Here is a 24514-nt window from a genome sequence, read left to right as displayed (position 1 = left end):
TTTATTTTGCTGACAGTTCTGGAGGCGGGAAATTCAATTTACTTTTCTGAACACAAGTTGCTAATTGGACTGTAAACAATGCAGCACGCAGAAAAGGAAGTCTTGACTGGAAGTTGTTTATCGCTAATCGATGGCTAAACCGGACACACCTGACATGTTCACCGTTGTCCCCAGAGGCCATATCATCTCAGACAATAGCCAATGGGTTCCGATGTTGCTCTTACACGTCCAAATACGTAGATACAAATACACACATTTGACATTCTCGCCTGTTTTTTCCTGCAGGAACATCCCAGGCCAAGATACGAGACCATCCTGCTGCAGAAGAGACAGAGGAAACAGAAACAAAAGAAAAAGAAGAAGAAGAAGAGTGAGGTAGGAAGGATAACACACCTCTTTCAGTGTGTGTGTGTAAAGCCTGCTTAACTAACCTGCGAGTGTTTGTGTAATCAGATATGAATTCCATCCTCTTAGCTGGACCTGACTGCCAACAACACTAATGGAAAGGTATAATACAGTACAACTCTTTCATTGATTTTATGCACAGCAAATTGTGACTTTCATCACTTGATGCAGTATTTTCCCATCATGCAATCTGTGAGGGGAAATATTCCGTTTAAACTCTTCCACATGGCTCCGTCTTCACATTTGGAGTCAAATATTAAAATATATTTAATGATGCAGATAAATGCTGGTAGTTTTCTTTCCAAAGCATGCAGAATACCTTAAAGTCTGACAATCTAACAATTGAGAATGCTCTGGATTTCTATTGTAAAATGGGTCAATCTCATCGAGTCGTGTTGGCCCACATACTCTCTTCTGCAGGGACAGGTGGCCTCCTGCTACAGCCAGTGGAGCGGGGACTAACTCGCAAATTTGATGTCAGGATAAAAGTCAAAGATCCAACTGTTTATTTTTAGTTGTGAAAGTGTCAACATGCGCCATCTGCTGGTTGTGTTTGAAGAGGAAATAAAGAAGCACCGTACTGCTGTCTGACAACGATTGACATGGTGGATTATGCAACACAGTGCACTGAGGTCCTGCCAACACTGGGTTGACGTTGTATTGCGTGAAGGTGCTTCTTCATCGCTGTTCTCTGCTACCAAACGAGAGAATAATAGCAAAAAGCTGCTGTGGTGGGATGCAATAGTAATGGGGTAAAGAAGAAACTTGGATATGGACATGGATGTGAGACTTCAGATGAGGGAATGGGGAAATTGTAGCATCCTGACAGTCTGTATCTTGCCAGTAAAACTGTAGCGGAAGGCCTGGTTGACTTCCGGAGCTAAAATAAGCCTTTAACATGGTGACAACTTGTGATTTGAGCTAATAACAGGCATTTTGAGAGCGATTCAGCACCTGGCGGCACTGCAGATTCTCTCTTCTGTGTGGCTTCGCATTGGCTGGTTCTCTGCTTCTGTGTTATCTATTCAGTTTGTTGGGTGTTTTTTCCGACATTAAAATGAGCCAAATTATTAAAAACAATCACAGTTGGCTGTGGGAGAGATCGACACAAAGACACTGGCTCTTTAAATTCACCTCTCTAGTTGGAAACGGCTCTTGCAATATTGTGATGAATAACCACACCAGTTAGTTTGTTACTAATAATGACTCCACTGCTGACATAAGTGAGCCCCATGGTGTAATTCTTTAATGTTAAAGTAATAAGACTTTCATTTAAATAAATGTCTGTTAAGTCACTATCTATCTCCGAATGAGGTAACACAATGGTGATTGAGCCTATGGCCCACTGATGAAAGCCTTTGCATTTGCAGTATTACAGGCTGGGTGTCTGTGGCGACTTGTGCCGAAGAAATCACAAGCGGCGCCCAGTTAGTGACGCGTTTTCCATCAGCCAGCAGTGGTTGGTCTGCCAGAGAGGGTAGGCGGAGCTAAGCGGCTGCTTTTCCGCTCTCTGCAAGTGTTGCAAGTAAACAGTAATCTACTATGGCTGAACAAACAAAGAAAAGATGGATGACTACAGATACAACTTCATCCAACAATCCAAAGAAAAAGAAACAAATTTGACGCTCAGATGAAGGCAAACAGTCTAAAAAGGAAAGCGACCGTCAGCGAGGAAAATCAGGTGTTACAACCTGAGCAAACCGTGGACGTCACATATCGCCATAGGTGTCGCCAAAGAGAACAAAACTGAGATCTTCGAGATTATAACTTTTTAAAAGCAATAATATAACTTTATTTATAACAATTAGATTAAAGCAGTGGAGGAGACGGAAAAAAAATCATTGTGATGTTTTTGTATGTTTATACAGAAGTGTGGTTTGTGTGCGTGTGTGCGTGTGTGTGTTTATGTGTCCTGTCCGCTCTGTCTTGTAGCCAGAGAAGCAGGAGGACGGGACAGTGACAGGGAAGGACAGATGGAGACAAAAACTACTGTCAGCCATGACTGCAGGAATACCGGTAACCCCCCCTCCCCGCTCCTCTCCTCGCCCCCCTCTGCCTCCTTTTCCTCTTCCTCCTCTTCCAGTTCTTTTCCTCTTCCCTTTTGTCAACTCCCTTCCTTCTCCTCCTCCTGCAGGCTGCAGTCTATTTGTTCTTCTCTTCCTGTCCCATCCTCTGGCTTCCGCAATCTCAACTCTTCAGGTATTTATTTTTTGGTAAACTTCTGCGCTTCTTTTTTAATCACGACATCTGATGCTAACGGCAAAAATCTCTTTTTGAAACTAAAAGAATGACCAAACTTTCTAACTCTGTTGCGTTGTTGAAGTTGACTCAGAGATAACCTTGCATATCAGTACGCACATTTCCTGTCCTGTGGGCGCTTGTAACATCTAATATTTTCAGTGACTGTTTTCTAAGTCGTTCTTTGATCGTTATGTAACAATAAACAACACCAGCCGATGGATGTTGGAAGAAGTGTCACTAGTTTCAGTGATGGACATCTCAGTTGTTCTAGCCTACACAAGGTTTAAGCTGGCCACAGAAAGCTGTGCAAAAAGAATCATTGCCAGCTTTGAGGGGACAGAGTGTTTCTACCTTCAGCAGAATAAGAGGTAAACCTGTTTTTTTAGACAAATCCTTCAGTGTTTAAGAAAACAGAGGCAGTGTTTCTGTAAACTCCAGCAGGCGGAGTGTTTCTGTTCCAAAACAGAATCAGAAAGAAAGTCCAAAAAGACAGAACTTAAACAAATGTAGCATGAAGGAACTATTAAGTCTCTTCATGGTAAGGCACTCTGGTAGTTAATGACACATTTTAGAGAGAGTAGACAGACAGCTGATGCTAATGAGGGATTATCGGTCTACTTTTTCTGGATAGTGTGTGAGAAGGTATGGGAGAGCTCATACATATACAACAAACAATCTCTCTCTCTCTCTCTCACACACACACACACACACACACACACACACACACCCCACTTGGCTAAAGACCAACAGAGAGAGAGGGAAGGTATTCATATTAAGGGATACTCTGGAGATATTCAGTGTGTTTACTGTTGTCAACAAATCCCATGATAAGACCAAAACAAACATTGTCTGTGTAGCAATCTCGGATCCCATCGGCTATAGTCTGATGTCGATATAGCCTCTGGGGACAGCGGTGAACATGCCGGGCGTGTAGCCAGCGGTTAGCGATAAATGACTTCCAAGACTTCCTTTTCTGTGAGCTGCATTGTTTACAAAAAAGTATTTTTTGTGATTTACTTTAATTAACGGGTCTCGCCTTTGCCAAAATTTCAGCATCATGATGCAGATTAGTAAAAAGTAAAAATGAAGCTTTGTCAGGTCTGTCCTCAAGAACAGAAGAAAACTACTTTTAAAATGCTCGTTGGATCAATCATTTCTGATGCATTCGAGGAAGTCGGGAAATCTTAACACTGAACGGCTTCCGTGACACCGCGTCAGTTGAATTTTAGAACAAGAACGGATTGTTAGCGGTTAGCATGCAGACGTCTGTTTATAGAGATTAATAAGAAGCTAAATCCTCAGATGATGGGAGCCGGGATGTCATTACGGCGCATTACGTTCCGCCTGCTTTTGCTCTCCACACGGACTGTTTGTCCTGCATACGCTGCAGCCTGCTGATACGTGATTGGTCAATATTACTCGGACTACAAGGGTAGTACAAATGGAAACCAGAACACTTGCCGTCCCTAAAATCCACGTCCCTGCCTACAGATTCTACATTTCAATGTAGAATCTGTAAATAGAGATTATCTGTGTCGTAACCTAATATAAATTTAAATTTCTTTGTGCAGAAATGAAAAACAAATTAATAAGTTAAACTGTTGCACTGCACGACTTGTTCCTTTGTCACACTGTAATTTATTCACAGCCTTAAATACCTGCAGGTAACCAAGCGCATATTAATCTGAGGCTGAAAGGAATGACTGAGTAAAGTGCTGACTGAGCAAGATTTTAACTACTGCCATCCTTTTAAATAAAAATACAAAAAATAGAAAAGACTGATATTACTTACAGAAATTACAAGGCAGGAATTTAGGTATTTAACTAATAGCATCAATAACAGCTTAACATGCTTGCTTACGAGCTGTTCCTCTGGAACCTCTGAATGTAACACAGCTGTCCTTTAATTATGTCACACTCATGACAAAGAGTTCAGTCTAAACCTGCTCTTTTTGTAAAGTGTGCTACAATAACTATTATTATGATTATATAAATATAAATTGATTGATCAACCTGTGTTTTTCCTGTAATGACAGGTCAGTCAATATGTCTGCTGTGAAAAATGCCTTGAATTGCATAAGTATATTTGCGCACCTGCTGCTTTGGCATCAGCGCTTCTCATCACAACTTTCACATCTGTGGAACTTAATTAAAAAAGAGAAAGACTTCAGCAAAGACAATGAGACAGATACAAACAAACAGAGGGAGACTTGGAGGAGTGGAGGGATGGAGAGAAGCAGAGGGAGGGCGGCTGAGTGGGAGTCGGGCACGCTGGGCAGGAAGCCAAGGGTAAGATTAGTGAATGTCGCTATGGTGACACAGAACTCTCTCTCTCTCTCTCTCTCTCTCTCTCTCTCTCTTACACACACACACACACACACACACACACACACACACACACATTATATTTCAAACTACTTCAAACTGAAGTGGTTATCTTCTTGTTAATTCATTTATCAGTGTGCTTTGTTGATAAAACTTGCTGTACCAAATAGACGCATCTTTACATATTCATGGTTACTCAGTGTTCAAACCATATAACATTAATTTGACACTTTGAAGGTGCTAACATAATATGACAGGCACACAGTTCTTTTTTGTCACAGGTTTATTTATTGACTGAAGCCGTGTCTGCTCGTCAGCGAAGTGACAGCTCTCTGTCAACACTTTTTAAATCATGTCTTTAATTAGGACCTGTCACTACTAGTGTGAGACATGTCCAGACATTTATATAAAGGAGGAATTTGAATATTTTAGACATAGAAAGTCGGCAAAAGTACTTAGTCTTGAGTCTGGCTAAGTGCAGGCCTTAACAAAGCAGGCAGGTTGTAGCCCTGTTCACATTAGTATTAACGTGGTGTTCATGATCAGATCACAAGTGGTACAGCACTGATGACTCAGACTTAGACTCTGTCTCGCGCATTGACAGCATTCGAACTCTGACCTTTTTATCAATAAGCATTGTGTCGTGGTGGTGCGCAGATTACAGTCATGTCACTGTGGATCGGGCTAAAGGGGTCTTTAGAATAACATTTTTACTTAATAGCGGATGAGTTGCAGGTATTTTTAAGTTTATTAGACACCTGCAGTGATCGCACCGCAGCAGAAACGATGAGTGCGTCTCCCCTGACGCAATAACTTCATTGATAAATTAAATCTCTAGACCGCCGACAGGATCAGTCAGATGCTAATGATAAAGAAATGAAACATGTTCTCTACACATACAAAAGGTTCCACACAGTCAGTGGAGGTTACAGTGAAGTAGTTTGTGAAGCAGCGGTCCTCATTATAAACCCTGAGCTCCATCAGAGCTGTCTTCAGATTGGTATTTAAGATGCTAAACGTGTATTCAGTTCTCTCTGGAGGTTCCTCTGTCCCGTCAATTTATAACAGTTTAAATCAGTTTTAGTTTTGCTGCTTAAATGTCCCATGATATTTGCTGCAGTGACATTACAGCACACATGGAAACAATTACAGCTGCTGTAAACAGCTTCTCTAATCTTTTCTAAAGTAAATAGTTGAAGAAGACGTTCATACATCAATACAACACAATAAAGAAATAACCTGAAAGCTGCTCAACGTCATTTATAATAATTTACTGATCATTTGGCTCCATGTTTTAACAATATCACACCCTCTAATGCCTGGGTACAGTGTAAACATGCAGACTCACAGATGATAGAGAGTTAAAGCTCAGCTTAGCAGCATTTAACATAATTAAACCCTGAGGACGTGAACTTGGACTTTGACTCGGCCTCTGGTAATGGGGACTTGACTCAGACTCAGTATTCTTCTTTGGTGACTGGGACTCGTCTTGGACTAGAACACTGGGGACTTGAGACTTGACTCGGACTCGAGGTTTAGTGACTTGACTACAACACTGGAATACACCCAGGACAGATTGAGGACGCATTCAGATCCGACCACTCAGGCAGCATACGGAGGTGATCTGGGACGCATTTATCCACATACGTCTGGCAGTGTGTAGACACATGTCCTGGGCCGCATTAAGCACTGCCCACTCTCCCCGTATCCACGGCAACAATCACATGGCTTTCTCATGTCACTCCAAGTATGTGTGAACGCAAGCTGTGTCCCTATCCAGGGGCTGCAGCCTTTAAAGGCAGTATTTGAAGGCCGATTGCGAGTCAAGGCTCCTTCAGATGCGGCCGACAATCACCGGGTGCATCCCTCTCGGCCCACTGTATCCCAAGATGCATTGCGCGCCAATTCAAACAAAACGGCAGACTTTTACACGGCCAAGGAATACAAAAAAATAAAATGTGAACGTTTCTGGTTCCAACTCAATCGAATCACTCGCCTTACACGCCAATTTATCTTTAAAATAATAGGTTAACTTACTCGATGTTAGTTATGCTAGCTATTTAACCTGCTAGCTACCTGTTGCTAGGCAACAGAAGCTGCGTTTTTGGTGACGCAGGGGTAGACCAGACGGTCTCATTTCAGTTTGGCTTGAACGGCCTACGCGGGCTATGAATGGAGCATCCTACATGGACCGCCTCCTCCGAAGGCTGCAGCCCCTGGATTGGGACACAGCCGTAGTTTATGTAGTAGAGCCAACTGTGCACGACGGTCAGAGCAGAGTTGTGTGTGCTGAGATAAAATCGGTCTATATACTGACGTCACACCTAATAAAAGATGACAGGAAGCTGATCATCCTGTCAGTCAGAGCAGCACATAAAGTTCAGTCCAGATGGATGGATGATGCCACCCGCCTGTTGTGTTTACGTGTGGAGATAAATATTGTGTTTCATGGTTAGTTGCATTTTTTCCCCCAGCTTTTGATCATTCATAATCAGAACACAGGGAGCGAGTGACATAGAGACATAGAGACTGTGAGTGTCTTTGTTGGGCTTTCCTCAATGGAGGTTTCAAGCCAAATATAACACCTGACCCATTTACTACTAGTCTTTTCTCTGAAGGATGTCCCCACTAAGGATCTCTCACACACACTTTATCTCCGAAGGTCTTTTTGTCCTTCAACAAGTCGATCCCTCAGGTTCAGCAACCTGAATGAGTCTAACATTAAACTGACTAAGAGCTTGTTGGCAACTTAATACATGTCATAGATGTCAAGCCTTTTGGGTCCAGGTTTAATGTTAAACAGTCCTGCTGGAGGCTGAATCATTTAAATTCTGTCACCTTGACTGTGAGGTGAAATGACATGTTACAGGCACATTGTCTTGTTACTGAACCTTTCTGTCGAGAGGGATTATATTTATACCACTTTAGAGAGTTTCTTTGATATAAACTGAAATCATATTCAAGTGTGTTGAATGAAGGAACTTTGAAGGTTGTTGTGAGTGCTTGTCAGTGTTTTTCATCTAACTGAATATTAGGAGTCCGAATAACTTTGATATAAAAATATATCAGAGTGAAAGATGCAGGAGCCAACACAGATGTTTTAATTTGGAGGGTGTCCTCTGCAGGCCGCTCTTCCCTCACATATATCATTGATTTCCAATAGATGGAGGAAGAGTAAAGGGAGATTCATGTGTTCAGGTGCAGCATGTTTTGTTTAATCAGAAAGCTCATTAGCGTTGTCACTGATTAACAAGCTTTAAACCTGGCAAGTAATTTCCTCTAGCATGCAACATTACAAGTAGTCTAAGCAAGACATTCACATGTTCTTAATTCACGTGTTATTTAAGTATTTTCACAGCATGTGCCGAACAGACACTATGGAAATGCAATGTTAAAATAGCAACAGGTTATTAGCAAGACTATAATAGTTAGTCTTAAAGCTCAGCTCCAGTCACGTTTTAAGACATATAAAATGCTCTGCTTGAAATAATTACTTGTGTTTTTTCTGCAAAATACTTTTAATTGACTTGTAAAAGCCTCCCAAGGCATCTCCACCTTCTCCCTCATTAAAAAATCCTGAATTTGCGTAGTCCCACCCACTATGTACAGCTGAAAACAAAAGACGTCTCTGCCATCGTTTAGTGGCAACTTGTAGAAACTTAGCTAGCTTGAAATGTAGTAATTAGTAGCAACGTTAACGTTAGTCAGTACTGAGTTTGCAAAAATGACAATGATGGTTACAGCTGGCTCGTGCATCGTCGAAGTGGTTGCCATAGGTTGCACATAATGTAACGCATAGCGTCACCCCGTTCATTAACAGGATTGACTCTTTAGGTTTGTGACGTCTCAAACCTGCCAATCTGAGACGTGTTGTTCAGCCTGTCCTTGGTACACTGCAGTTTAATAGCAGACAGGCCCAGCCATGGAGATGACTGCTTATGTTGTCCCTGATATGTCTTGTAGCACATGAGAAACTCCACATGGAGATGTTTACAAGGTTAAACTCAAGGTGATCTTCAAAGACTAGTTCTGTAAAAATTACAATTTTTTTATCCAACAAATTTGCAAAAAATAAACATGTTTCTAACTTCATAACTTTACCATGATGACCTAACTTAGTAAAAAGATCTCTTTTACTGCGATGTCATTGCCAAGACAACTATGTCACATAGATCACAAAACATTTTGGTTACAGAACATGAGCAACACATTTATAATGATGTTTAATGAATATAAAGAAACACCAAAATAAACCACATCAGATCAGAAGGATACAATACAAAATGTAAGTGTTAAAGCATAACAAGGAACACGTTCTATTTACTGTTTTTAAATATAAGTTGTTTACAGGTTTAATAAAACAGCATTAATGTAAAGTGCACATATTGGATGAAGTTGAGGTTGTGTATTTACTCTAAGTCTGTGTGTACTGCACTGCTTCAAAGTATCCACTGGATGGCGCTGTTGTCTGGATTATTAGTTTAAGAGGGTCTTCTCATATCCAGACTCTGAGCCTGTGAGTGTGTGAAATTCCTGCCTGTGTTTGCCTGCCCATGTAAGTATATGTGTGTGTACGAGTAAATGGGGTCACATAGGAAGTAGAAGCAACATTTGTTTTTGCAGAGATCAAACCATATTTAACCAGGGACGGGCCAGTGAGGTGGCTTTTTTGATGCAAGTAGGTCAAGTTTTTCCCTCTGGGAACTTCAAGTATCCATGTCATACACACAGATTTCAGTGATTATGAAGTTGAAGTCAGCAGGTTACATGGCACCAGAGAAGCAATTTTTGAGCAATTTTAGTATGAGGCAATCCAGACCTTTTAGAGCCAAATTGTCAGAACACTATTTGTTTTGTTGATCTACTTTAAACTGTCTTAGTAATGGTTCTTATGATATTAGGCTCACATATTCCCCAGAGCTGGTTGGACATGTCCATGTGTGGAATAAATACCCGTCCTATAGCACTAGCAGAAAGTAGGACAACAAAATAACAGTAGTCAAAATACCATCCCTCACAGGCTTGTGTTTGCGTTGGGGTTGACTGAGCACAGATTTTCTCTTTGAGGTTAGTTGTGGAATTAATTTCCTTGCAGTGGTGATTTGATTAGCCTTCTGTAAAATGACCAAACACTGGTCCTTGATTAAGTTTTGGAACAATTTGTGTTCTAACATTGATGAAATAAGATTATTTTGTTAAGGTAATAGCTTGATATTTTGGGAAACACTCATACTGCTTGCAATATAATGTGAAGCTGCAGCTAGGAGTTAGTTAGCCTAGCTTAAAGTAGCTTAAAGATTGAGGGAGGCAACAGCTAGCCTCTACAGCTCACTATCTATTATTTTATTCCTGGTTTCTTTAATACATACTAAAACTGAAGTGTAAAATTGACACGTGTGCATTAATGTGCAAAATGAAATCAAAACGTGCACTTCTTGCCAGCATTAGCTAGCTAAAGTCAAGCTAGCTGTAACGATATGCTTCTTGTCTTTATGCTAGTCAAAGCTTACTGTCTCCTGGCTTTACATTAGCTTCATAATTAGTGTGTAATTTTAAAAGTAATGTCGAACTTCTCATGTAAGTCTTTTTTGTTTAAAAATAACTTTAGGCAGAGATCAGAAATTAAAAAGAGAACCGCAAAGATTTCAAGTTAAGTTCTCTGAGTGAAGGCATGACTCAGCAAAATTTAAAAATCATTCTCTACTCTCATTTACTGCTCACATCCATACTCTGGTCCAAAAAACTGGTCTGAATCTTCTCATGTACAGTGCTGATATAAACTGTCAGTATTGCAGGGTCCATGAAATGAAAACATTTGGTCCTCGTTGGTCTCTGGATGTAGGATGCAGACTGTAAATCGACCTATTGTGCTCCTTTATGTCTCTCTGTTGAGACATACTAACACTTCCTGTGGAGGCGGTGAAACGCAGATGCTGCTGCTGCCTTAACTTTCCATTATAGTTTTTACAAACCATGTGAAAGGAGGAAAGGGCACTTGGAGATTTGTTTTTTTATTCACTGCTGCAACCATGTAAAATTGTTCTTTTTCTCCCTTTTTCGACATCTCTCAGGCAGCTCTTTGTTCTGCATCACAAATTCCCAGATAAAAGTTGATGATGCGTTGGCCATTGTGTGACTGACTGCCAACTTTTTCTCTCTTTTTCTCCCCTGTTCCCTGTCCGACCCTTTCAGGCTGCCATAGAGAAGTTGACCTGGAAAGATCGTCTTCCTGGATACTTCATCAACGTTTCCTCTATTCTCTTCATGGTTAGTTCATAAAAAGCAGATTAATGTTTTACCTAGGGTCTTACATTTTCTATGTATGTATGAATGAAAGCACTACATATAAAAAAGTAAACATACATGTCACAGCTAATGTACATGAATGAGTTAATGACTGACCTACATTGGTATTAAATCCAGCCTCCACACTGACTCATTGATTCTCTCTCTTTCCCGTTCTGTCACCAGTTTGGTTTGACGTTTTCAGCTGTTTTCGGCGTCATCATCTACCGGATCACGGTGTCGGCCCTGATGGCGATGAGCCCGGACCCGGAGACCAAGTCTAATGTTCGGGTGACTGTGACGGCCACAGCTGTCATCATCAACCTCGTGGTTATTCTGATCCTTGATGAAATCTACGGCGCTGTGGCACTGTGGCTGACTGAGCTAGGTATAGAAACACATTGTCATATATTCTTTAGGTGTGATGGTGTTGTGAACCAAATAAGCCAGAGTTAAACATTTTAAGAGGAACACTCTTTCTTGATGGGAGTTCAACGAGAAGTTTGATACCATTAAGTTTTTAAATAAAATGTGAAGCGACAGACACGAACAAAGCCAGACTATCTGTTTCCGACTGCTTTCAGTCCTCCAATCCATCCATCATCTATACTGCTTATCCTGACACATAGAGACAGACAATCTTTCATGCTCATACTCACACCTACGGGCAATATTGGAGTCACCATTGAACCTAATGAGCATGTCTTTGGACTGTGGGAGGAAGCCGGGGTACCCAAAGAAAGGCCCACTTCATCCAAACACCGGTTCGAACTAGGAAACTTCTAGCTGTGAGGCAACAGCGCTAACCACTGCACCACCGTGCAGCCCCAGAATTTTATCCATCAAAGGTTTTTTATCCTTTTGGATTTTATAGCTATATATTCATAAAACATAAAAACATTCCATTAAATGTTGGTAGAAAAGGAAATTAAATGAACTTGTTTTTCACCTCACGTAATTTTATCACCACATTTTACCTGTGCACACAATGAGCGCTTACTCTAAGGTAAATTATACTAAGCACATTTTTGCCATTAATATCTTTCTATAAAACACACAACTGCAATTTTGTAATGTTTGTGTGCATTCTACAGAAGCGTACTGCATTTACTTGAGAAAAGAAAGTCTGCCCTGTTTTTCTGAATTAACGGCATAATTATTTCAAAATTTCAAGTCTTAATTTAAAAAAGTTTTTCAGAATTAAAGACGTGCACACGCTAAGGTTGCTGCCTGCATAGAGTTGACAAACTAACCGCAATACCATGTACAGTCTATAGCTATTTATTGATAAAAACGTGTTACAATATACAAGTTATTTCAACACTATTTCAGTTTATTTTCATTTAAAACACATTTACACACAAATTACAGCCTACCATCTGTTTTCACCACGTCGAGTTTGCAATCCTGCTAGCTACCGGTGCTGCAGCTAGTGGTAGCTGGCAGCCTACGGTAACGTTGATGGTTGTGAGGGAGGTAGCTGCAATGGCGATCATGGCGGTGCATTTCCGTGATGAAGCGTTCAAGTTAGTTACCTCGCTTAAAACAGCAAGGCAAACAGCACATATTGTAAATAGGAGACGTTGTAGCAGCTTGGACCTGCAAACTGTTTAATGCAGAGATGTGACATCACCACTAAACAACCGGATAGCGCCATCGTCTGGGTAAAATACCGCAACACAATAACATACCTCTCTGCATTTTATACTGGTATATTGGTCGCACTGGTATATAGGACGCAGCCCACTTTTTAGATGAAAAAAAAATGTATTAGAAGTTTGTCTTATACACTGAATTTTACTGTATGTTACTTAAAGAGAGAAGTATCTTCCAGTGTCTCAACCCCAAACCAAAATAAAACTAGATTAAACTCAACATACAGACATGCTTTCTTTCATAGAATTGATCTTTCGTGTAGTGAGAGCTAATCGCAGGATTTTGAGGTACATTGTTAATTCAGAAAAACAGAGCAGACTTTTTTTAACGCGATACGCTTCCATAGCATTCAGATGTGACATATTTTTTTAATTCCTCATCAATCCAATTTTCCTCAAATCCACATTGTTGTAATGAATCGAGTATTTCAGATGTATTTTAAGATATCAGAATTCTCAGATGTCCTCCATTATAACCGATGGAACTCACTCGCTTGTGTTTTCAATGTGTTTTAAACATGGCACATCTCAAAACACTTAGAGAAATCTGCAGGCCTCTGACCACGATCAACATTTCTTCATGTTATCGTTCCGCATCTGTGAGTGTGAGAGACGGGAAGAGTCTGTCTGCCTCCTGGTGAACCATTTGATGAAACTTTGATGTTTTCATGCTTCAGTCCTCCCATCAGTCATCCCCGGAGCTTTCAAACACATTTGCATTCATATTCAAAACCTCAGAAATAGAAGAAAAGAATGGGAAGGCAAAGTGTGAGAAAGAGAGAGCGGGGGTGAGCCATGTGAGAGGTGCATTTTAACCTACTTCCAGCACAGTGATTATGTTATAATTCCAGTTCAACAGTCAGACCGACGAATCCCCACTTTCTCTCAGAATAGACTCAGAGTTCTGGGTCTGTGGATTAAAGAGACATACTGTAAGAACAAAATACAATGTTGCTGCACATACGTCCCATTGAACTCTTTCAAGCCCTGTTGCTATGCTCTCCTCTGACCTCACATAACAACACCATGCAGAGTCTTTCTAACAGTTTCTCTTGACCTGTTTTTCAGAGATTCCTAAAACGGAAACAAACTTTGAGGAGCGTCTCATCCTGAAAGCCTTTTTGCTCAAGTTCATGAACGCGTACGCACCCATCTTTTACGTGGCTTTCTTCAAGGGACGGTAAGTCCTGTGCTTGAACGCAGCCTTGTTTTTAACATTTTCAAAGTCTTTTTCTCAGATAACCCAATGTTGTTGTCCCTGCAAATTCAGGAGAATCGTCTCCTTCATTTCATGTACAAAATCCCAAATTTCTAAATTTGGACATTCATGGGTTTTCTTTGAACTGTGACAACATTCATCAACATGCCCTGAATTTCACCTGGATTACACTTGATACCATCACACAACTGATAACATCTATTTAAGACAACAAATACAAAGATTGCTCCTGGCTGAGTCCAAAAGAAACCTTTCACACTGTGTCTTCCTGTCTTTTTGCAGGTTTGCTGGTCGACCAGGAAATTACGTGTATGTTTTTAATGATTACCGGATGGAAGAGGTTCGTAACATTTTATCTCTGTCTCTTTTTATTTGGCTTAATAAGTAAAACATGAAGTTATGTCTCTCCCTCAGTGTGCACCAGGAGGCTGCCTCATTGAGCTGTGCATTCAGCTCAGCATCATCATGCTGGGGAAGCAGCTGATCCAGAACAACATCTTTGAGATCGGCATCCCGTAAGTGGACGCTGTTTCCTTTTTCTGCATGTGCACACAAAGTAAGTCTGGAGGTATGGACTGCTGAAGAGCAAGTAACAAAGGTGTCAAAGAATCAGACCAAATAAGGGCTATTCAATCTAAAGAACCAGGAACTCGCCTCATTCTCTGACATATACAGTGAAGGTGTTTTCAGACAAATGGGGCAGCTCAGAGATAGAGCGGGTCGTCCACTAATCAGAAGATTGCTGATTCAAGCCTCCTTTCAGCCCGCTTGTAGGAGCATATATTTGGCAAGACACTGAAACAAGTGTGCGCAAGTGTGACAGATGATAAGAACCTTAGAAGGGCTGTATAAAAGTGTAGTACAGTTGGCTTTTAAAGGGCCAGTTCGCTGATTTTCGACCGCCAGACTACGTAAAACACGTCATCTGGCGGAGGCCAGGGAGCTTGCTAAACTACACTTCCTCAATCTGGGACGCCCGCCTTTGATGTCATGTCTCGTTCAAAATCGTCGGGCTTGAAATGTAGACTGCAGACCCCAAGATTTTTTAGACGATCCACTGGTATATTCTCGTCCTATTTCAGATTCTGTACCGCTCTGAGCCGTTGCCTGCAGCGAAAAACGGTCATATTTCACTCCAGCGTCTCTCGCTGGGCCGTTCCTTTCCGAGGGAGGGGCGCAATGCACTCTGGGTGTTGTAGGAATGTAGAATGGGCAAAACCACAAGCTGTTTGTTCAACTTTCTCCACAGCTATGGTGCCAATTTCAAATATTATTGCTTCTATCGATTACAGAGAACACCAGCTTTGACTGACAGAGGCTTTTTCCAGGGGTTAATTGCTCCTTTAAAAAAAAGCAAAGATTTTCCCCACACAATAACACACAAAGTCAAGAACATGAACAGACACAAATTCAAGCATATTTGCATTCTTCCTGTATTGGAAATTTAATTAATTTCAACTCAGGCATGAAATTGTGAAGGCCTGTCGCTGTTGAGATTCTTCTTACGTCCTGAGTTTGCATCAGAAATGGTCGACCCAAACTCCATTCATAAACATTTTTAAAGCTTTTAAAGTTTGCGTATCATCTTGATCTGACAAAGCGTGACTTTTCACCTTCTATAAATCTGCATCATATGTCGTTAATTCTTCCTGTCAGCCTATTTATTGCAGTTAAATCAAAGAAAACACAAATGATCCAGCAGTCATACTCGAGCATTTGCTTTGCTTTCAGTCTGAACATCCGACCAACTTTACGTAAACACACATGCTTACTCACAAGCACTTACGACATTCCCTTCGCTCCTTTCTTGTTCTTATAACATTCCTCCCATGTCTGTACAGTGGCACCTCATCTTGTGTAACGCCTCAGCTTTTACATGCAAATCCCAAAGGTCAGAGGTCGGCTCTGTTTATAACAACTGTCACACAACAGAGGTGCCTTCTGACTTTAGGCTGCACTCTCACTGCTGCTGTTAGCCCAGCTTGACCCCCCGACCTGTGAGGTGATCCTCATCAAACGCTGTGGTGTCCTTAGGGATCAGCGAGCCACGGCACATAACATCACACCACCTACATACCTCCTGCTCATCTGCTTCACATTCATTCACTTAAAAGCTTCCACACCTTGGAGACAACCATTAAAACAGAAGTCTTAAGCTGAGGGCCAGAATGCAGTTTATAGGGAATTTCTGGAACCGCTGAGTAAAGGCAGAACATCAGAGGTTTTCACAGGTTTACAAGATGCTACCTGACCCTAAAGGCTCCCTACAGATGTAAGAGATGGACCTGCAGCCAGAGAGATTCAGCATTGACCAACTGGAAAGGCCAGAATCTAACCATATGTGACTCCAACTTCAATGTCCAAATTGCTGGTTAGAAATGGCTGTTTATAACATCCAACAACTCCAGTTGTCCAATTCACTTCTGTTTGACTTGTATCCCTCAGAGGACTTAAAGTTTGAGGGTTTAATGTGCATGTCCTCAAACAGGATCCAAGTCTGCGGAGACAGCAGCGTCATTCTGAGCTCCCAAACTGGCGACTGGCACACATCACCACCCGTTGAATTATAAAAGAAGGGTGTGTTTCTGCTGCATTTGGAGGAGCTTTCAGGACAGGAGAGTCACGTTGACTCATTGTGACGTAGTGAGGTTTGAAACGGATTTCAAAGCGTGCAGCCCCTAACTGGGTCACAATTTGTTCGTGTACAAGGAATTTTTGTCACAGAGGTTTCCAAAGTGTGAGGCACGCCTCCTCAAGATGGTGCAGCGGGAGAGTCAAAGATACTTCATGAGGTGAAAGGGACAGGGACATCTTACTTTAGTTATAGTTATTCTTGTTTGGCCCAGTGATCATCATCTCATGTCTATGTTGAATAAATGCCTGTAAACCTGCTTAGAAATCAAAGTAAAGATGCTTCTTATAATTCAAGACTGTCTGCACATCTAAGGGTACACCTCAAACAGAAAGTTTGGCATGATGCTAATTTTGTAAAGAAATACAAGCTATAATGTAAAGAAATACGGGCTATAATGTAAACAAATACGGGCTAAAATGAAAACAAAAACAGACTAAATGTAAACAAATATAGGCTAAAATGTAAAGAAATACGGGCTAAAATGTAAACAAAAACAGGCTAAAATGTAAACAAACATAGGCTCAAATGTAAACAAATACGTGCTTATATGTAAACAAGTACAGGCTAAAATGTAAACAGATACGGGCTAAAATGTAAACAAATACAGGCTTAAATGTAAACAAATACGGGCTCAAAGGTAAACAAATAAAGGCTAAAATGTAAACAAATACAGGCTTAAATATAAACAAATACAGGCTAAAATGTAAACAAAAAAAGGCTTAAATGTAAACAAATAAAGGCTTAAATGTAAACAAAAACTGAGCACCCTGCTAGCTCACCTGTTTGACCGTGCAATCAGTGCTCTGACACTGAGCCCTTTCTGCAGCAGCCTGGGTTTGATTCCAACCCAGGTCCTTTGCTGTAAGTCAGTTATGCTGTAAGTTAGCTCTCCCTATCTAATTAAGGCAAACATGCTTAAAAATTACTTTTTAAAAACTAAAAGAAAAAGGGAGCTGAGATTGTAGCCCACTGCTTTGGTTCCAACACTTATACGTGGGATAGATTTTGAAAACTGCTGGGATATCACACCAGTACAGTAACAGTCAAACAGGGTTCCTGTGGCTCCTTAAAATGTCTTAAAAGCTCTTAAATTAAAATCAGAGAAATTAAGGTCTGTCTTAAATTTACTGCAACTTTGCTGATATTACATTTGCAGATGGTGCGTGTAAGGCAGATGGGAAAGTTGTCACGCTGTGCCCGAACATTACCGTAACAGAGAGTGTAGAAGCAGTCTAAGTTGTTTGACGTAACTAGTTTTGCTGTCCTGTTTTTAAAAGCATTGAATTTGATTTTGAAAATGGTGCAAGAACCCTGTTAAAGAAATACTACTGTATATCAAAGCCAGAATTCTCATTTGATAATTTTTTGTAATACACAAATTATTTATAGCTGTATTAAGTGATGTTAAACACTAGGGGGCATGAAAATACTGAAACAGACAACAACAGAAAACAGCTTAGAAATGTTGTGCAAATGAAACATTTATACATCAGTAAGCCGCCAGATGCATTATATATCCTTTAGAGTCATGTTTCTGGCCTCCTTATAGATTGTTCTATAAAACACCAACTCTTGAGAAAACCTCATCTGCAGAGTTTGGAGATAATCATCTGTACATGTGACACCTCTCACATTCTCATATTTGACAAACATAAGAATGATTTTGTTCTTCTACCAACTGGCTCACTGCCCATTTGAACACATTGTTGGGGGATGCTTTACATGTTTCACAGAGTACGTACCTATCAGTAAAACAATGTTGTTGCTACAACAGGAGAGGACAAGAACACAGGGTTAGGGAAGTAGAGACACACTCCAAACAGAATAAGGGAGTCCTGACCTACATCAGAAACCTCCTTTCAGACCGAGGCCAGTAACGCCACTGTGCTGGTATGTGTGTCTACATGTAGTGTACGCTGTGTGTATGTTCACATAAACATTTATGTCTTCACTGCCTCCTTGAACGTGCCGCACCATCTGTAACTCTCTTGTGTGTGCGTGATACATCGTCACATGCACAACATAATTATACAATTATATTATATATAATTTTAAGTAGGTTTTGTCCATTCATTCATTCACCCGTGTGTCATGTATAAATAAACTGCGCCTATGGACACACTACGGGCACGACACACACTGTAAGTGGAAACATTTGCACAAAGGCATGTATTTAGAGAAACGCACATTAAAAGTGTGTGTGTACCTGCCTGGCTGTCTGTGCTCTCCTGCTGTGTTTCCCAGCAGCACTTCGTCAGCATCACAGCTTCAGCTTGAAGCCAATCTGCTTTCTTTGGAAGTTTCTTTGAACACAGTCAGCTTCTGGCTGTTCGTCCAGTCAATTTGTTTAACTGTTAGCATTACTGTACCCGAGTCAGTGCTTACTTGTTGATTTAGTTTCACAAGCAGAGACCGTTTCAGTCTTTATAGGTCCAGGGAAAGTTTACTGAGTGCACGTCCCATTCTGCTGCACCACCCTGCTTACATTCATAAACGCTTGAGTTCAATGCCTCGGAAAACATGCTCGTTTGTTTCTTTTGTTGACACATTGGAAGCAGGATTTGAAATTCAGCCTTCAGCTGCAGTAAAGCTGCTAAGTGCAGCATTTTACCCTTAATAACACCTTATAATGATATTAACTACAGTTTAATCAGACATGAACAAATGTGACCACCATGCTTGATATAAAGTTTCACATAAAACGTTCACATTTAAGACATTAAATATCTGCTGTCAGCCAAAGAGGGTGGTGGTTGGTGGCACGTGATTGAAAAAAGAAACGTATTACAATCCCCGCCTGATACTGTTTTACGTGAGTAAGACTTTTCAACAGAAGAGTATTGGGGCACGACAAAGAAAAAAAACTTAAGAAGAAGGTTTAGTTTTTATACATTTTGCATTTCAAGAATCAGGCTGCACGGTGGGTGGCGCTGTCGTTTCACAGCTAGAAGGTTCCTAGTTTTAACCCCGGTTCGGACGTAGTGGGCCTTTCTGTGTGGAGTTTGCATGTTCTCCCCGTGCTTTTGTGAGTTCCCTCCAGGTACTCCGGCTTCCTCCCACAGTCCAAAGACATGCTTGTTAGGTTCTTTGGTGACTCTAGGTGTGTGAGTATGAAAGGTTGTCTGTCCCGATGACAGCTGAGATAGGCTCAAGCTCCCCCCGGGACGCTGAACAGGATAAGAGGTGTAGACTGCCTCACTCAAATAACAACATGGATGCAAGCCAACTTCCTCCAACTCAACTGTAAAAAATCTGACATTATAATCATCGGCCCCAAATCCCTCACTCAAACCACCCACGACTTCTGCCTAACCATCGACAATTCCACTCTGTCTCACCGCACATCCGTAACCTTGGAGTCACTCTCGACAACAACACGCCAATCAAATCACCAGGACTGCCTTTTTCCACCTCAAAAACATCGCTCGTCTCCGTACATCACTCTCTTTCTCTGCGGCCGAAACCCTGATCCATGCTTTCATCACATCCAGAATCGACCACTGTAACAGCATCCTTTATGGGTCATCCTCCAAAGTCCTCAATAAACTCCAACACATCCAGAACTCTGCTTCCCGCCTCATCACTCACTCCCGCTACCATGAACACATCACCCCTGTCCTCCAGAACCTCTACTGGCTCCCTGTTCCACAAGGCGTCCAGTTCTGCTCAGCCGCCACGCTCCCTCCCGCAGCCTCCACTCCTCTGATGCAAAGCTCCTTTCTCCACCACTCAGAACCAAGCACCAAACCTGGGGCGACAGAGCTTTCTCCATAGCTGCCCCCTCCCTCAGGAACTCTCTACCCAAACACATCACCAACAACACTGTACCGACCTGACCTCCTTCAAGTCACTGGCCAAGACCCACCTTTTAGAACTGCTTTTAACCTCTGATGCTGATTTTTTCATTGTTTTACTTGTTTGGTTTCCTCTTATTGTGTTTCTTTAGCAGTTTTAATTTCACACAAAACTTGCATACACACACACAATACAGAATGAAGTCTTTCCATTAATCATTATTTCTTTCCAACCATCACCTCTCCCTCCGTCCTGACAGGAAGTTGAAGAAGTTGGTGCGTGCGATAAAGGATAAAGGATCAGCAGAGGCGGAGATCGAGGACGAGAGGCCTCCAAAGCAGTGGAACCTGGACTACGCCCTGGCCCCGTTTGAAGGCCTCACGCCTGAATACATGGAGATGAGTGAGTCTGAACACAAACACACACACACACACACACACAAAGAGAAAAAAGAAAAACACCCTTAGAGAGCAGCTATTTAGGCGCCAACATGCATTTACATCACTGAGAGGTGTGTAACATGCAGGAATGAGACTGCTAATTGTTTCCTGTTTACTGTACACTCACTGTTTGTCGTTTTTATGTTGTAACCATGACTACAATATTTTCTAAACATTATCCAGTGGCTTTTGCTCTAGCTACGATCTCTCTGGACCTAAATCATGTCATTTTTGGGCCTACAGCTAATAGGACATAAAAAGACTCTTTGTCATGTGGTTTGGACGACTTCATGCTAACGTACACGCACCATATATATGTTTTATGTAATTTCCATTCATGTCAATCACAATCCAAAGCACATAAACACTTGAGATGCAATCACAGTTTTGCCTTCCTCGTGCGTAATCTTTCTCAGCTGTGTTCTTAAATATTTAACCGTAAAAGGAGAGTAAGTAATTAGCAAGTGACACTTTATTTTGAAAGGCTTTCAGTTTCAATCATCATCGTGTTTCCTGTGCCTTTCAGAAAGGCTTCTGTGGAGTGTTGTTGCAGGAGGAAGTAGAAAACCTCTCATGATTTAGAGTGGATTCAGTTATGTGATGTTATTTTTGTGATGTTACAATTTTGAGGTACGTTACTTGAGTATTTCGGTTTTCTGTAGCTTTATTCTTCTATTAAACCAGGTTACTAGACTAAACTAGAGTAACATAAATTACTAGTTACTTAGCTTTCAGACTAATAATACAAAAGGTTATGTATTGTATTAGGTTAAGATAAGACTTGGCTTGATCCCTGATAAACAAATCACACGCTCCTTTGCAGTATATTAAAAATATTTATTTGCTTCACCTTTCCCATCTGCTGCATTAAAGTGAGCAACACATTATTGCTTTACTAATTATCTAACATAACAAATATCATTCTAAAATGGGACAGTCTGCATCATGGAACGTCTAGCTGAGCTACTCTACAGTCAAATTTTGAACGCAGGACTTTTACTTGTAACAAAGGATTTCTACACAGTGCTGTTGTGACTTTTACTTTACCACTGATGTAATAAATGATAGATTATATTACATATTTATCTAATCAAAATGTACATATGTATCAATTTGTTGCATTGAATGGTTGGCCCACCTGGAGAAGAAAACAGTCGTGGAAAACCTTCAAATTTTTCCCTCTACATTTTAAATTCAGAACGTCTGTACAAAAGTGGCAGAGCGACAGTTTGGAACTACCCGTCTGCAGGATTACTATTGCAACAACACATCATCAGTAGGGTAAAACTACGGTTTAACCCAGCTCATGTCACTATTAGTGGGTGAACAATCCAACGCTTGGTGAATTCTGCTTCACAATGACAGGAAGAGCCGACATCGAAGGATCAAAAAGCGACGTCGCTATGAACGCTTGGCCGCCAAAAGCCAGTTATCCCTGTGGTAACTTTTCTGACACCTCCTGCGTCAGAGGGATCGTGAGGCCGTCTGTCATTGGCACAAATAAGACATAGTGTAAAAAAAACTGTCAATCAAATCTTATCCAGGGGCCTGTAAAATTTGATCACGACAAAGAGTGAAAGGCCGAGAAAGGATGGACACGGATGTGACCAATCCTAACAACAAAAAGCTGAGATAAAGTCACGTTGGAGGAAAAGGCAAAGGCAGGCAAATGACAATTAAATGAAAGTTTATTCTTTGTGTCAGAGCAGAATATCATCACTAAGGTCACTCTTAGGTTAAATATTTAAAGGTGGAGAGACAGTTATGTGGCAGTAAAAGTTCACTGCCTGTGAGTTACTATATGGAGCTGTTAAAAGCTACAGGTGTTGTGTTATAGTGTCTGAGGCTGCACACACACAGACACACTGACAGCTGAAGGCTGTGTCTCCTGCACTATTACAGCACACTGCAGTCATAACAAACCAACACCTGCTGAGGCATAGAAAGTAAAGCCTGAGGGTTTGATTTAGAAACATTTTAGTGTTTGGGTTAAAGTTGTTACTCACACATTTTGCTATTTCAGTGCCAATTTTGCTACATTCTGTCACAGACTACAGCTAAAACATGTAAGGGAAGTAACGATAAGTAATGTGTGTTTTAGTGGAGCATAACTTTAAATTTGCGTGTTTGGAGTTTAGAGTTAGACCCCATTTGAAAAAGCAAGGCAACCTTACACGACAAAAAACAAGAGGCGCACAGCACTGCTCGCTGCGCCTTTTTTTAAAATTGTTGTTAAGGCAACCACCGAATCATGAGCTGTTATTAACCTAACCGTTATTTTGTAAACAGTGACAGCAGGGCTCTCCATTCATCCATTTGGACAATGAGAAAAAACGGCAATGACGTCGGGATTTTTCGAGGCGCTCAGTGTGTTTCCCCAAAAATGGAGCCGCACAGAGCGGAAAAACGCGAGGCGCTCTGTAACGCAAAATCAGCGTGCAAAAAGTGCCCCTCTCGTTGACAACGACTACAAAAAAGCTAAAACGCGTTCTGTCTGATCGGGCCCTAAGATGTTTTAAAGTTTCAAGCTGCTCTCACAAACAGTAACTACAGCCACAAAGACAACCAGAAAGGGAGGGGGCGGTTGGAAACTTGCACTGTCGGCAGACTCAGGAATTTTTAATGAGAGGGAAGGAGGAGATGCCTTGGGAAGATTTTTATGTGTTTTGCGGAAAAAATATATCAGACACAATTTCTTATTTCAAGCAGAGTATTTTATATGTCTTTAAACATGACCTGAGCTGCTCTTTAAGATGCAGGTGCAGTTCAGCTGAGCCATGAGTATTAATCTAATACACAAACCAGCGAATGTATGCACAATATAAAACATGACAACAAAGAAACACATTCTCAAACTGATAGTAACTGAAATATCAAGCTGTGTGGCCATATGAGTGGAGCAGTTCCTCCTGGTGGTTTGAGTCAAATTGCAGCAGCAGATCAGCAAACATGCAGCAACAAGTGGGACTCCAGAAATTGGCAGTCTCTGCACGTGTAAAGATTTGAACCAGCTTAACTTTCTATTATGCTTTAAGATCAATGTAGTATAAACATGAAGATCTTGGTGTAATTCTAAATGTCAAGTAAAGCTTTGTTGGCAAAATGTGCGATGTTCTGTGTGTGAAGTTTCTTGTGAATGTGAGGGGAAAAAACACGCTTAGATACGTAAAACACAACTGGACCTGCAGATTCAGTATCATTAGAATTACTGCTACTAGAATTAGCTGCTGCCTGTGTCATTTGGTTAGATCAAGACCTTTGTTTAGTCCTTGTGGAGTTAAGGACAGCATTTAGAGAAGCTTTGTTGAAACTTTTAATCGTCCTGTCATAAGACAATGTGGTGGTGATGCAGAGCGAGGACAGTGGGAGGTGGGATAAATAGAGACTGAGCTGGTGTCGCTGCAGGGCACAGCAAGGAATGTTAGAAATGTCTGCGCTCTACCTGCAAACACACACTCTCACATAGCTGTTATATGTGTGAACGTGTGAACTCCTGTATCTCTGTGTGTGTCTG

General features: G+C 41.1%; 1 protein-coding gene across 1 annotated transcript in view; it reads left to right on the top strand.

Annotated features, from left to right (window-relative positions):
- ano2b (anoctamin 2b) overlaps window positions 1–24514 on the top strand; it is a 94148-nt gene that overhangs the window by 40386 nt on the left and 29248 nt on the right. Inside the window, exons 15-22 of the mRNA XM_069670782.1 lie at window positions 286–375; window positions 475–507; window positions 11164–11238; window positions 11443–11644; window positions 13980–14091; window positions 14413–14470; window positions 14545–14645; window positions 20820–20962. Coding sequence (XP_069526883.1) covers window positions 286–375; window positions 475–507; window positions 11164–11238; window positions 11443–11644; window positions 13980–14091; window positions 14413–14470; window positions 14545–14645; window positions 20820–20962 — 814 coding nt within the window. The remainder of the gene's footprint in view (window positions 1–285; window positions 376–474; window positions 508–11163; window positions 11239–11442; window positions 11645–13979; window positions 14092–14412; window positions 14471–14544; window positions 14646–20819; window positions 20963–24514) is intronic.

Source organism: Semicossyphus pulcher, unplaced genomic scaffold (assembly GCF_022749685.1).
Source record: "Semicossyphus pulcher isolate SPU_LCO1_2020_fin unplaced genomic scaffold, fSemPul1.0.p SCAF_20, whole genome shotgun sequence".
In the NCBI taxonomy this organism is placed as follows: Eukaryota; Metazoa; Chordata; class Actinopteri; order Labriformes; family Labridae; genus Semicossyphus; species Semicossyphus pulcher.
The sequence above is the reverse complement of the archived record's forward strand: the minus strand, read 5'-3'. Positions and strand labels throughout refer to the sequence as shown.